The 13836-nt window shown below is 48.7% G+C and overlaps 2 protein-coding genes across 2 annotated transcripts in view; both read right to left on the reverse strand.

Moving 5' to 3' along the window:
- LOC102975470 (interleukin-36 receptor antagonist protein) overlaps nucleotides 1–13836 on the reverse strand; it is a 42111-nt gene that overhangs the window by 24204 nt on the left and 4071 nt on the right. The window lies entirely within an intron of this gene.
- Nucleotides 2848–7717, reverse strand: LOC102976532 (interleukin 1 family member 10). The gene is given in 3 exon segments (XM_055088875.1): nucleotides 2848–3903; nucleotides 6084–6143; nucleotides 6972–7717. Coding segments are annotated over 3 exon segments (444 nt in total). The 5' UTR covers nucleotides 7032–7717; the 3' UTR covers nucleotides 2848–3579.

Raw genomic sequence — 13836 nt, forward strand, 5'->3', positions numbered from 1 at the left:
TAAAGACAAGTTCCTCTATGCATCAGTCACTGCCTATATCTGGAGCTTTTTGTCAACACACACATGCAGACACAGGTTCATGCATGCATACGTGCACACCATACACACATGTGCACACATGTATGTGCACATGCATACACGCACACACCAACACACAACAGCTACACTCAGGACTTCCTTCAAGCCTGTATATGGTTGTCTCCTTTGCCTGCCCCACACCTCCCCCGGCCCCTCACCTGGCTGGCCCCCATGCCTACATCACCTCCTCTAAATCCTTTCCCGACCCCCTGGGATGGGACCACTCAGTAGTCCAGCTCCCTGGTGCTGCCTGAAGGAGAGGTTACCACACTGTGTTCTACTCACTTGTTTACTAGTTTCTGGCTCAGGACCTGCCAGTTCAGTTCACTCTGAGATAGTGGGCATGACCCACTATTCCTGGGAGAGTGTGCCTCTCCCAGGAATTTACATAATAACAGCTCTGATGGGCTGGCTGTGGGATGAAGCCTTTGGTGTGGTCACAAGGAAGGAGGAAGAATTTCAGGGATAAGACTTGGGAGGGGTGTCTATCCAAAGCTGCTATCATTATTATTATTAATGATCATTATAATAGCAGCAATCCATCATTATTTCTACCTGAGCCCTGCAGAATTTCAAGCCAAGGCTCCCTGAGTAACGTTTGAGGTGTTTACTACTCATTCCACAGGAAGCAGTCAATAGATGCTGGCTTTTGTTCATAATGTCTGGTGTCCCCACCCACACCATATGTCTTTAAAGGGTAAGGGGCCGTGTCTTCTAAATCTCTTGTATCCTCTTCCTCTCCAAAGCATCATATAGAATTGACATATATTAAAGCTCCAATTGTGTTTTTACTTAAATAGAGAACACGTTCAACTCATCTTTGCTGGCCCTTCTCTTGTGAAACGTGCCTGCCACCCACCCAGGCATACCCAGGTCTCCTCCCACTCCTGGCCCTGCTCCAAGCTGGGTCAAGTTGAGTTACCACCAGTGAAGGAGATAGATAAGCTGATGTGGAAAGATGAAGCAGGGGTCAGGCCAACCATGGAACCACAGCATCAAAGCTGATCCCAGGGCAGAGCCAAAGAGAAGGCAGGTGGGGCGAGAGGTAGGGCAAAGAGGAAGCTGAGATGACAGAAGCCCTAGAAGCAGGTGGATTGGTCCAGTGCTGACCTCAGGGGCCCAGGCTTAAAATCTGAGTCCTACCTGAAATACTCGGATGATTCCTCCAGGCTTCCTCCTTCACTCCTTCACCAGGCATCTACAGTCAGGCCCCACATATCTTCCCATCTTAATTTTTGGCAACTTCTCAGCCACAAGCCTCGGGTCCCTGCCCGTAGATGACTCATCACGCCCCAGGTGTGCTGGGAGGTCTCCTCCATCACACCTTCCTTAGTTTCTCCCTCTGCTTAGAAATGCCCATCCACACATTCTCTGCCCTGAAACTACTTTTTCTTTGAGGCCCAGATTAAACGCCCTTTCCTTTGTGAAGACCCGTCCAGCCCTCTCCACCAGCTGCACCTCCGTGCTGCAGTGACATCCGTCTACGTTGCTGCCATAGACGTCCTCACACTGTATCCTGACTGTCTAACAAGAACCAAGTGATCATCCATTAATTTTTTCAAGACTTTGCACTTACTCATCACCTTCACTGTACCAGCAGCTGCCCTGGGCACTGGTGACCCCAAATTGAACTACACCCCCTCAAAAAGCACAGAGTAGTCCCGGCACATAAATACGTAGTTATGATGTCATGGCCAGGTGATAAAATAATGGGGCACGTGAAGACCATGGAGAGGCAGGCAAAGAATCTAAACTTATCAGAGCCATAAAGCTCTGTATGTCTCTCCTCTGCTTAAAATCTTCCCAGAGCATCCTCTTTCACTTAAAAATAAATAGAAACCTTTATTTGCCTTCAAGACGCCCCCATGATCCAGCCCCTGTTTCTCCTGCCCACCTCCTAACCCTCTCTCCAGGGCCCAGCCCCCCAGCCTTCCAGTGCTATTCAGACACACTAAGCCCTTTCTGTCTCAGGGCTGTGCATTTGCTATTTCTCTCCTGCATCACTTCCTAGTCCCACTCCCTCCTGCTCTTCAGCCTCAGCTCAAATGTCACCTCCTCCGGAAAGTCAGGGTCACCTCCCCTGACCACCCTCTCTAATGTTACCATTGACTACCTACCGCCCTCACCCTCTCTCGTGTAAATTGCCCTTGTTTGTTTTCTTGTTTGTGAATTTGCTTGTTTAGTGTTTCTTCCACTCAAGTATCAGCTCCAAGGAAGCTTAGTTTTGTTGCTCCTAGAATAAGAGTGGACTAAAAACTTGTGGAACGATATTGGCGTCAAAAGGACCAGATGTACATGTACAGCCTATGTGACCTTCAGCAAGTTAAGTATGTCACTTCTTTTAGTCTAGTCTCTTTACCTGTGAAATGCAGGTAAGAATACTTGCCTTGCAGGGTCGCTGTGAGGGTGAAGATACACTGTTCTTAAATGTCCTGGCCCACAGTACCTGTTGGACAGATGCTGAGGGGTGGTACAAGAGGAAGAGAACCAGCAGTCCACCCCTCTGAGCCCTGATACCACGGGCTCTCTGCTCTAGCTTGTTTGACTATGGATCCTCTATGAAATGGAGAGGGATTTGGGGCTCTGAGGATGAGTGTCAGTTCTAACTACAAACTCTCAGTTGAGGTCCAGCCCTATACTCCCTGCTGTAAACAGTCAACTCAGCTCATCAGTTGCACAGTAACCTTAAACTCAGTACATCCAGTCCAAGCTCACTGCCTTTCCCTCACTTCTCCTCCTTGGTCCTCACACATCAACACTAGCAGGCAACTAATGGTACCGGTCAGTCGGTTGGATGACTGATTCATTGTGAAGTATCTGATAGAAAAATCGTGACCTGAACTAAAACTGAAATTGGAAGCAGCCCAAGACATTGTCCATGGACAGAGGAGGAGAGCTGGGTTCTGCCTGGAGTTTCTCGGTTGTTTCTAGAAGCTCTGGAGCAGAGGGACCAGAGGAGAAGCCATGGCCAGGCTTCCAAGAAGGACTCACCAAGTTATCCAGTCCCTTTGCATTGAATACTGCACACAGAGGCCCACTCACTCCCTGTGTTAGTTTCCTACAGCTGCCGTAACAAGTTACCGCAAATGCAATGGCTTAGAACAACATAAATTTATTATTTTACACTTCTGGAGGTCAGAAGTCTGCAATGGTTTTCACTGGGCTCAAGTCAAGTTGTTGGCATGGCTGTGCTCCTTCTGGAGGCTCTACGGGAGAACCCATTCCCTGCCCTTTTCCAGCTTCTAGGGACCACCTGTATTCCTCGGCTCACAGCCCCTTCCTCCAACTTCAAAGTTAGCGGTAGAGCATCTTCCACCCTCCCTCTACTCTCACCCTCCCGCCTCCCTCATAGGAGGACCCTGGTGTTTGATTACCTCGGGCCCACTGGGATACCACAGGATAGATCAGCCTTAATCACATTTGCGAAGTCCCTTCTGCCATGTAAGGTAACATATTCACAGGTTCTGGGGATCAGGATGTGGACCTCTTTGGGGGGTGCCATTATTCTGCCTCCCACAGACCCTGAGCAGGATGAGCTGGGTTTGGGGGCGCCAGGCCAGAACCCAGCTTCCTGCTTCTCTGCCGACTCTGTTCAAAGTAGAGCTCAGTGCAGGCTGAGGGCTCACTCTCCTTGGTGAGTCGTACGGGCTCTTGGGGCTCAGCCGAGCCACAGAGAAACCAGCCAGGTCAGGCAGCAGCCTCCAGCCTGAAGGCGGGGTCCGAGCGTCTCTGGAAGAAGGTGAAGCGGGTGGCCTGGTCACCGCCCTTGTACAGATCCTCGACGTTCACTTCCTGTGAGGGCAAGGCGGCAGCTGCTGGATAAAACTGCTGGTTGCGTGTCAGCCCTCGAGGCTTCTGGGGCTTGGCCAACAAGGGACCTGAGAGGGTGGCTCTTTCCGCAGGGACTTGCCCTCTGAAGGTTCTGGAGGCAAGGGTCTGGGTGCTGGGTGCAGGGAAAGATGGTGGAAACCTGAACAGAAGGGATGTGTGGACCTGGCCAGAATCCACAGATGAGCACAGAGATGCCAGAGCACCCTGGAGGCCAGGTCAGGTCTGCAGGAGGCCCCAGAACAGGGTGCGGTCTCTCACCTCCAGCTGCAGGGAAGGCCCCTCCCCTGTCTCCACACATGCCAGGCAACGACTGCCTCCCTGGATCCCCAGGAAGATGGGGAAACTGGTGTGGCCCAGGCCTCTGTTGGGGAGTATGCAGATCATCTCTGGGGGGTTGGGGAGGAGAAGAGAGAGCCAGGAGATGAGGGGACCCCAGATTGCAAGCTCTTGAGCAAGCTAAGGCTTGAACAGGAAGGAGCTGGGCCAGGGCACAGCCGGCCTGACCCCTACTTGCACGCTGCAAGGTGAGCTGGGACTCCTACAGGGGTCCTGACCTTCAGTAGGAAAGGGAGAGCTTGGGGTAGATGGAGCTTGGGTGAGTCCCAGGGCATCGAGGCCCCAGATGCTCCTGCACGACAGTTGTCTGCGGCGGGATCTCCCACCAGGAAGTGGCGGTCTCTCATGTACAGAGCCTTGCGATCTGCATCCTTAACTCTGAAACAGGAGGCAGTGCTGGTGGCCCACCCCCTTCAGGCACCACTGAGCCTCACGGCCCTCCCATCCCACACTCCGAAGGACAGACAGCATGGAGCACGAGGGGCTCTTCTCCTTCTTCAGGAGAGAAGTAGGGGCGCTACTCCACCCAAGAGCATGTCAAGACCAGGTCAGCCTTAGGTGAAGGAAGTCCTCCCAGGGCTCGTGATTTTTTCAGAGACCGCACCTCTGTCTCTAGCAAGCTTGGCCCCTGTCAGGCCCTCAGGGTGGTGATGGGAGCCTGTGTCTTCCCACTGAAGGGTGGAGAGTTTTCCTGACGCTCCAGCCCTTTTCCGTGCCTCCCCTGAGAAATTTCCTAGCGAGGTTCTGATGTCTGGGATATGGTGAGCCTTATCCCAGATTTTCTGGGCCCACCCAATTTTTCATATGTTTATTCTCTTCAGGAAAGGGATTAATTGAGTATATAATAACGTGTGGTTTGTTTTTCAGGTATTTTAAAGGCTCTTTATAGAAGAAAATCCACACATGAGGGAGAAAAAAAGTCCGACGTGACGGTCAAGCATGCCAGCCCGGCCACCCTGTGAGTGTGCAGGTGTGTAAGGGGTGGGCTGGGCTGGGCTATGGATGCCAAATACACGTGGTCAGCAGGGAGCTGGAGCAGGGCCTGATGGCAGGCATTGGGTTTGCCTGTGGTTCTGACGATCCGCCTGGGAGGGTAAACGCATGCCAGGGAGGCTGAGAAGGAACCGTGGTGAGTCTGCGCAGCATGAAAGCCACGCCCATGCTATTAGCCCACGGCTGGTTGGTTTCAGGCATGGTCATCAGCTGCTCTCAGGCCTGGGAAGCCCTCCTTACATTCAAGAGCAGAATCTCCTGGCCAACACCACACCTCCAGGAGATTCTTCTCTGTCACTAACAGCTAATTATAATACCCTTAGCTAATGGAAGATCCCACATGCCGTGGAGCGGCTGGGCCCGTGAGCCATGGCCGCTGAGCTTGCGCGTCCGGAGCCTGTGCTCCGCAACGGGAGAGGCCACGACAGTGAGAGGCCCGCGTACCGCAAAAAAAACAAAAAAACGAAAAAACATTATCTCTGAGCTGTTAGAGAATGGAGGCCAGAGCAGCACAGAGAACCTGGAGTCTTGAGTCCTGGCGCTGTGTGACATTAGGTACTTTATAACCTCTTTGAGCCTCAGTTTCCAAATCTATAAAATGGGCTTACTAATGCCCCCTTTGTAGATTTCTCAGGATGGAGGCAGGGCAGTAGAATGGCTGGCATCTTGCAGAAGTTCAGGAAAGAAAGCTCTTGTGATTATGATGATGATTAAGCTTAGTTATGGGGCATTTGAGATTTCTGGGGTGAGAAGGAGACTCATCCCACTGACTCAGCCCTCTTTCCTCTTCCTCTGTCATCTCCAGACCCCCTGATTAGAAAAGGGAAGACTCCAGGAAGACTTACATGTAGTATCTTGCCATGGGGCGGGAGCACATTCCTGCAATCAGGGGTGACTGGTCCTTGCTGAGAGGGAAGGAAAAAAAGGGCTATCAGAGGATGAATGGGTAAAGAACATGTGGCATATATACACGGTGGAATATTACTCAGCCATAAAAAAGAATGAAATAATGCCATTTGCAGCAACATGGATGGACCCAGAGATTATACTAAGTGTAATAAGCCAGACAGAGAAAGACAAATATCATATAATACCGCTTATATGTGGAATCTTAAAAGATGTTAAAAGTGAACTTATTTTCAAAACAGAAATAGACTCACAAACATGGAAAACAAACTTATGGTTACCAAAGGGGAAAGGAGGGGCGTAAATTAGGAGTTTGGGATTAAGTTATACACACTAATATATATAAAACAGATGGATAACCAACAAGGACCTACTGTACAGGACAGGGAACTATACTCAATAGCTTGTAATAACCTATAATGGAAAAGAATCTAAAAAAGAATCACTTTGTCGTACACCTGGAACTAACACAACATTGTAAATCAACTATATTTCAATAAAAATTTTTTTAGGGGCTTCCCTGGTGGCGCAGTGGTTGCGCGTCCGCCTGCCGATGCAATGAGCCTGCGCGTCCGGAGCCTGTGCCCCGCAACGGGAGAGGCCGCAACGGGAGAGGCCGCAACAGAGGGAGGCCCGCATACCACCAAAAAAAAAAAAAAAAAAAAAAAAAAAATTTTTTAAAAAGAATGGCTGTAATTTAAAAGAAAAGGGGGGGGGCTGTCAGAGAAAGAAGGGGGTGGAGCTAGGGAGCAGACATCCCAAGCAGCCAAATTACCCAATCACAGGGCAGAAAGTTCTCACTAGGTGCTTATCTATAAGAGCCCTACCAGAATCCACCAAGGGCTCCTCAGCCCAGCAAGCTCCAGGCAGCTCCGAGTCTCCCTCATTTGAGGCCATCCGAGTCGAGCTGGCAGGGGTGTGAGCTTGACTGTGCACTGGTGCCTCCGGTTCTGGGAAATAGGATGACAGGTTTCCCAAAGAGTTCAGCCAGGAGCCTTCCTGGGGCTCAGACTGGGGTGGGGTGTGCTCTAGCCTCACAGTTTAAGGATGAACCTGACTGAAACCCTGTCCCACTCCCAGCCTGGCCTTGGAGTCACCACCTCTCCCAGCCTCCTCTGGACAGCGCTACTAGGAGGAACCTCCCGCCTGCAGCCAGGGTGGGGTCTCTCTCTAGTTAGAGAGTGTCGTTCTGGGGACTGGATCACTTTGCCAAGACTGTGCTCTGTGAGAGACCATGCACACTCCCCCGTTCTGTTCCAGATGGAAAACAGCACAGGCTTGAGATACACAGACTTGTGTTTTTGAGAAGGAATGATCTAAAAACTGAAGCCAGTGTTCCTGTACAGACCCTAAACCACAGAGCTTCACATGGCTCCACTCCTTCTGGCTGGATCATCCGTCCCTAGAGCTTTTCCCTGAAATGACCACCTTCAGAAAGGCCATTCCAGAATCCAGCATGGAAAGAAACCCAGAACCAATCAGGGCATGAGGGTGGTAGGACTTGGAGAATAGCCCAGAAAAGTAAAAGCAAGGATGGCTAGGGCTGATTCTCTCACCAAGGAAGAAGGGAAAGAGAAGAGAAAAGATAAGAAAGCAGAAAAGAAGAAGAAATGGGAGAAAGGTAGGAATGAAGAAGCAGGGCTCAGAGCAGGAGAGAGTGACACTGAGGGACATTTTAGGAAGCAGGTAAGGAGGAGCAGATTGATGCTGATGGCAGGACTTCCGGCCATCTCAGCATCCCTGAGCAACGTGGCCTGGATCTTAGAAGCAGGACTTAGCAAAGGTGGCTTTTAGTACTGGATCTGCCACTTGATCACCTTGGACAAGTCGTTTCCTATCCCTTGGCTTTGCAGTGAGAGTTTAAGGGCTGGTGAGAGCAAAGGATCACAGGACACCAACAGGAGTACAAATTCCGGATGGATGTCGGTGATGTGAATCAAAGTCTTAAAGCATTCTGTGTACTTTGTAATTTCATCTGTTGCCCTTATTCTATGGGAAAATAAGGAATTGCCCAAATATTTAATAATAAAGATGTTCATGGCATCTTTTTTTTTTTTTTTTTTTTTTGTGGTACGCGGGCCTCTCACTGCTGTGGCCTCTCCCGTTGCGGAGCACAGGCTCCGGACGCGCAGGCTCAGCGGCCATGGCTCACGGGCCCAGCCGCTCCGCGGCACGCGGGATCCTCCCGGACCGGGGCACGAACCCGTGTCCCCTGCATCGGCAGGCAGACTCTCAACCACTGCGCCACCATGGAAGCCCCAAACCTTTTGACATTAAGGTCACTGGGCATGGCATTATTATCTATAGGTTGAGTATCTAGTTCTGCCAAGTTAATTATCAGCTCAGAGAAACAGCTCAGACATACAAGTTCATGTCACTTAACCTCCAATCTTCAGTTTTCAGCATCTGTAAAATCATGGAGTTAGAGTATGTGGTTATTAAGATTCTTTCAAGATCAAACTATCAGTGATTCCACGACTCAGAGTTTAAAGACTCTTTCCTTTACCATTGCAAACTTACTCTGAACTCCCATTAAATTTCAGTGTGTTATTTATTGTTTTATGTATAGGCATTTTTCCCTTACAAAAGTTAACAAGCTCTTGAAGCCACAAAGCATAGCTTGTAGCTCTCTCCATCTGCCCCAACTGAGACACATCGGTGCTTATGAGCAGGACATAGAAACACTCACCACAGATTTGGATGGCAAGTTTGGTTCTAGACCTAACTCTGCTACCAATTTGTTTTGTCACCTTGGAAAATTCCTTTTTTCCCTAGGCCATGAAATTCTTATTGGAATAAGGGGTTGATCAAGGTCAATATTTTTCAAAACTATTTTAAGTTTCACAAGGAAATTTTACACAGACACTAATGAAAGTTAAATGGATAAAAGACACCTGCTTTTGCAGAAGCAGAAAATGATGGTGACACCAGGACCCAGCTAGCATCGACTACTGAAGCAGGCACTGGGTGTGTATGTCAGTCCCAATCTCCCAATTTATCCCTCCCCCCATTCCCCCTTGGTAACTAAACACTCTACTATATATAAAATAGATAACCAATAAGAACCTACTGTATAGCACAGGGAACTCTGCTCAATACTCTATAATGACCTATATGGGAAAAGAATCTAAAAAAGAGTGGATGTATACATCTAAAAAAGATGTATATGTATAACTCACTTTGCTGTACAGCAGAAACTGACACAACGTAAATCAACTACATTCCAATAAAAATTAATTTTAAAAATTTAAAAAAATTTTTTTAAAATAAAACTAAAATAATGTACACTGCAAAAAACAAAAAGGCACTGGGGCATCTCTAAGGAAACTCAAGCTTCACCAAACATTGTTGAATACCACTGGCCTAGCTGATTTCTTCTGAAATTACTTTCTAAAATCTGTGGTCCTAAATATTTAAAAATCCTGGCTTGACTTAACCTATACCTTCTCCTCAAATTCCTTCTCTGTGCCCCTCGACTTATTTAGCATCCCATGGTCATCTATGTAGGGGATACCTTGCTAACTAGAGAGCTTGCCAGGAGGAGTTAAAAGGAGGTGGCATATCAGAGCTATTGACAGAGGGAGAAGAAAACAGAGAAAGAGAGAATACTGCCTGTCCACCACTGACCTGCAGATCCCAGGTGCCTGGAACCTCCAACTGGTTTCTCCAGGGCATCTGCACTGAGTTTATATTGCCTGGTCAGGGTGGGTAAGCCTGTAGCAATCTTTATCATTGTCTCCAGGATGGGGAAGAAGGGCCTAAGGATTTCACAATGTCTTCAGCACAGTATGGATAATAAGGAGGTAGGGAACAATAATGAGTGTTTGTTGAAAGGGGAGAGAGTCACCCATAAAGCCTTGGCAAAAGCCAGGCACTGGGACTCTGCTCATAGCTATTGTTATTGATAATGTTATTGGTGGTTTGGGCAGCCAGATAAATGATGCTGGGGTCAGACGACTTTATATCACCTTCCCGTTGGTGCCCCATGGGGCTCCATCCTAGCCATAGGGAGGTGGAAGAAGCAAGAGTGAGTGTGTCTGAAGGGCCTAAGGACAGACTTTTTTTCTGTAGCCAGGCTGTGGCCAGTGAGGCAATGTGAGAGCAGGGACTGATGGCATTGTGAATATGGCCCTGTTTGGAAATATGAGAGGAACGTCTCTGTTTTTCAACAGGTTCTATTAGTTGGTACCAGTTGATGAGATGTAACGTCTAAGGAAACCCACTACAGACTGAAGACTTTGAACTTAGATTCATCCTGGGACTGAGCAGGTGTCCTTTGCCCTGGACTGTGAGGGCACGTGGCTCAGTGTGATCAGGGCAGGGGTGAAGAGCACTCAGGCCTCTGATTGATATTACTTAATTCAGTCCATCCATCCACCCATCAGTCCATTGATCCATCCATCCAACCATCCATCCATCCATCCCTCCATCGGTCCATGAACCCACCCATCCATCCATCCGTCAGTGGATGTACCCACCCACCCATCCATCCTTCTATCCATCCATCCATTCATCCATCCCTCCATCCATCCCTCCATCGGTCCATGAACCCATCCATCCATCCATCCCTCCATTGGTCCATGAACCCATCCATCCATCCATCCGTCAGTGGATGTACATCTACCCACCCACCCATCCATCCTTCTATCCATCCATCCATTCATCCACCCATCCATTCATCCAACTACTCACAAGGGGCAGAGACACTTGGGCCTGGTGCCCAACATAGACCAACTGCCTTATTGTAATTCTCCCTCACAGGTCATTTGCAAAGTTCCATAAAGGGCTTGGCAAGGATGTGGGAGAGGTCAGTCCTATACCCAGATGTCTGCAGAGTGAGGCATGAGAAAAGATGGGAACAGATTTCTGTTTTCTAAGGCCAATAGTCATTCTCCACTCCCTTTCCCAATCTCTTGTCCCCTCAGTGGAAAAGTTCAAAGCACAGGGTATTATATCAGGCAATGAATGAGTGCTTACTGAGCATTTACAAGGCCCTGTGACAAAGGCATACAACACCTGGTCCCTGTTGTTAAGTAGCTTTACAGTCTGGCTGGGGGCTAAGCCATAAACACCTGAAAAGACCAGACTCTCTAATCTGTGGGCCAAGGGAATACTGGAGACAATAGAAACAGAGAACATCCTCAAGTAAAAAGATAAATTCCTAGAATTGAAAGGGCCTTAGCCCTTTACATTGTTCCTCTTTTTTTTTTTTTAAGATTTTTATTTATTTATTTATTTTGGCTGTGCTGGGTCTTAGTTTCGCCACGCAGGATCTTCGTTGTGGCATGCAGGATCTTTTTTGGATGCGGCATGCAGGATCTAGTTCCCTGACCTTGATCCCTGAACTAGATCCTGCATGCCGCAACCAAAAAAGATCCTGCATTGGGAACTGAGTCTTATCTGCTGGACCACCAGGGAAGTCCCTGTTCCTCCCTTTTCAGCTACTTGTGTCAGCTCATCCCTGCTAAAGCCCTTTTGAATTCTTTAATCCTACAAATGATGAAGCAATCACTTCAGGCTGGAGAAAGCTTCAAGAATGAGGTGAAATTTCAGCTGCTTCCTGCCAGGTGGGTCCATTTAGATGGGTGGAGGAGAGAGAAAGAATATTCCAAGGTGGAGAAATAGTTTCCACATTCAACACTCACTGGATCCCAATTATTTGCCAAACATTATTCGAGGTGCTTGGAAACAAAACTGATACAGCCTTGACCTTGAGGTGATTTTAGGGGCCTCAGACCCCAAGTCAATTTATCACGAGGAGGGGGAGTTAGCATAGAGTTAAGCACAAAGCACTGTCAGAGCAGATGACCAGGGATCTCCACTCGGCAAAGGCTCCTCAGAGGAAGTGACAATATGAGGCTATGGCTGGGCCTGAGAGCAGAAGGAGAGTGTGAACTAGGTCTGTTCTCGGCAGCCCTGGGGGGCCTGTGGTAGCAGCTGTGCTGCCTGCTGCCCGAGGACTTGAGCTGCCTCTGGGCTGGAGCCGCTGCAGTCCCCAGAGGCAGACGCTATGGCCTGGCCTCTCCCTTGCTGGACCTTCAGCAGAAGGTGAACCTGCCAGGCTGGTCTGACTGGTGAGGCGCAGACGGGACTCCTGGGGCTCCGACCTGAGCCCCTCCTCTGGCTTCCGCTTTCATTCCCCAGACTTTAGGCAGGGACCCGAAATCACAGTCCCTGGCACGTATGTCTGAAGGTGCAAACCTTGTGGGGACAGAGATATTCAACCAATTTGGTGTGATCAGCTTTTAAATCAGATGTTTGGGGAAATAAAAGGGCTGGTGTTCATTTTGAGAGGGAAAATAAAAGTAATGGAGAAAATTGCAGTCCTAATAAAAGAAATAATTTGTTTCTGTTCCCCTGCATGCTAGTGATCTATCGCTGTGTAACGAGCGACCCCAAACTTTAACAACTGAATGCAGGAACACTTAACTTTCTCACAGTTTCTGAGGGTTGGGACTCTAGAGCAGTTTAGCTGGGTGATTCTCTTCAGAGTCTCTCACTAGGTTGCGGTCAGCCAGGGCTGCATCGCCCGAAGGCTTGCCTGGGCTTGGAGGAGCTACCTCTAAGCTCACTGGTGTGGCAGTTGTCAGGAGGTTTCATTTTTCACCAATGGGTCTCCTTACAGGGCAGCTCACACATGGTACCTGGCTTCCCCCAGAGCAAGTGAATAAAGAAACAGAGACCAAGATAGAAGCCACAGTGTCTTTTATAACCTAATCTCAGAAGCGGCATAACATCACTTCTGCGGCATTCTATTGGTCATGGAGACAACTCTGGTCCAGTGTGGGCGGGGGCACACAGGGGGTGTGAATTCCAAGAGGTGGGGATCATTGGCTGCTGTCTTCATTCCTTGGGGCTGCCCTAACCAATTACCACAAACTTGGTGGCTTAAAACAACAGAAATTTATGCTCGCACAGTTCAGGAGATTCAAAGGCTCCCGTACTCCCTCCGAAGGCTCGGGGGAAGAACTTGCTTCCTCACTTCTGATGGTGCCCCAATCATCGGCACACCTTGCCTGGTGGCACTCTCCTCAGCCTCCATCTTCTCATGGCCTCCTTCTCTGGGTTTCTTTCTTCTAACAAGGACAGAAGTCCTACTGGATTTAGGGTTCACCCTCATATAGCATGACCTCTTAACTAATTGCATCTACAAAGACCCTACCTCCAAACTAGGTGTGAATGAAAAATACTGCCTGCCCTATCAGTAAACAAAGGATGTGGCAGCCATCAAGCCATCACATTACAACTTCCCCCAATGGTGAGGTCTGAGGGAACTCAGGATGGAAACAGAATGCCCATAGCTGCAGCCACCCGCAACACTGCACCCTGAGGAAACCCTGGATGAGAAAACACAGGATACTGGCCCCAGATAGCTGAGGGGCATATCAAAGGGATGATTCCAGTGAGCCCAGAATCTTGCATCTTCCCATACATAGAAAAGCGCTAAATTCCTTAACTTGAGATGTCTGATTTTCTTAAATTAACAATAATCTTTTGATGTTCCGACTACCTGGTCTTCGTTGCAAAAACTCCTATATATCCTGGCTTCCCCCTTGCCTCTTTGGAGCGGTCCCTTAGAGTTATCTGAGAGGCTGTCTTCCAGGCTTGAAGCCCTCAGAATGCCCACCAAATAAAACAGAACTCTCAACTTAAGGTTGTACATTTTTTTTTTTTTTTTTTTTTTTTTTTTTT

Source organism: Physeter macrocephalus, chromosome 12 (genome assembly GCF_002837175.3).
Source record: "Physeter macrocephalus isolate SW-GA chromosome 12, ASM283717v5, whole genome shotgun sequence".
NCBI classification, from domain to species: domain Eukaryota; kingdom Metazoa; phylum Chordata; class Mammalia; order Artiodactyla; family Physeteridae; genus Physeter; species Physeter macrocephalus.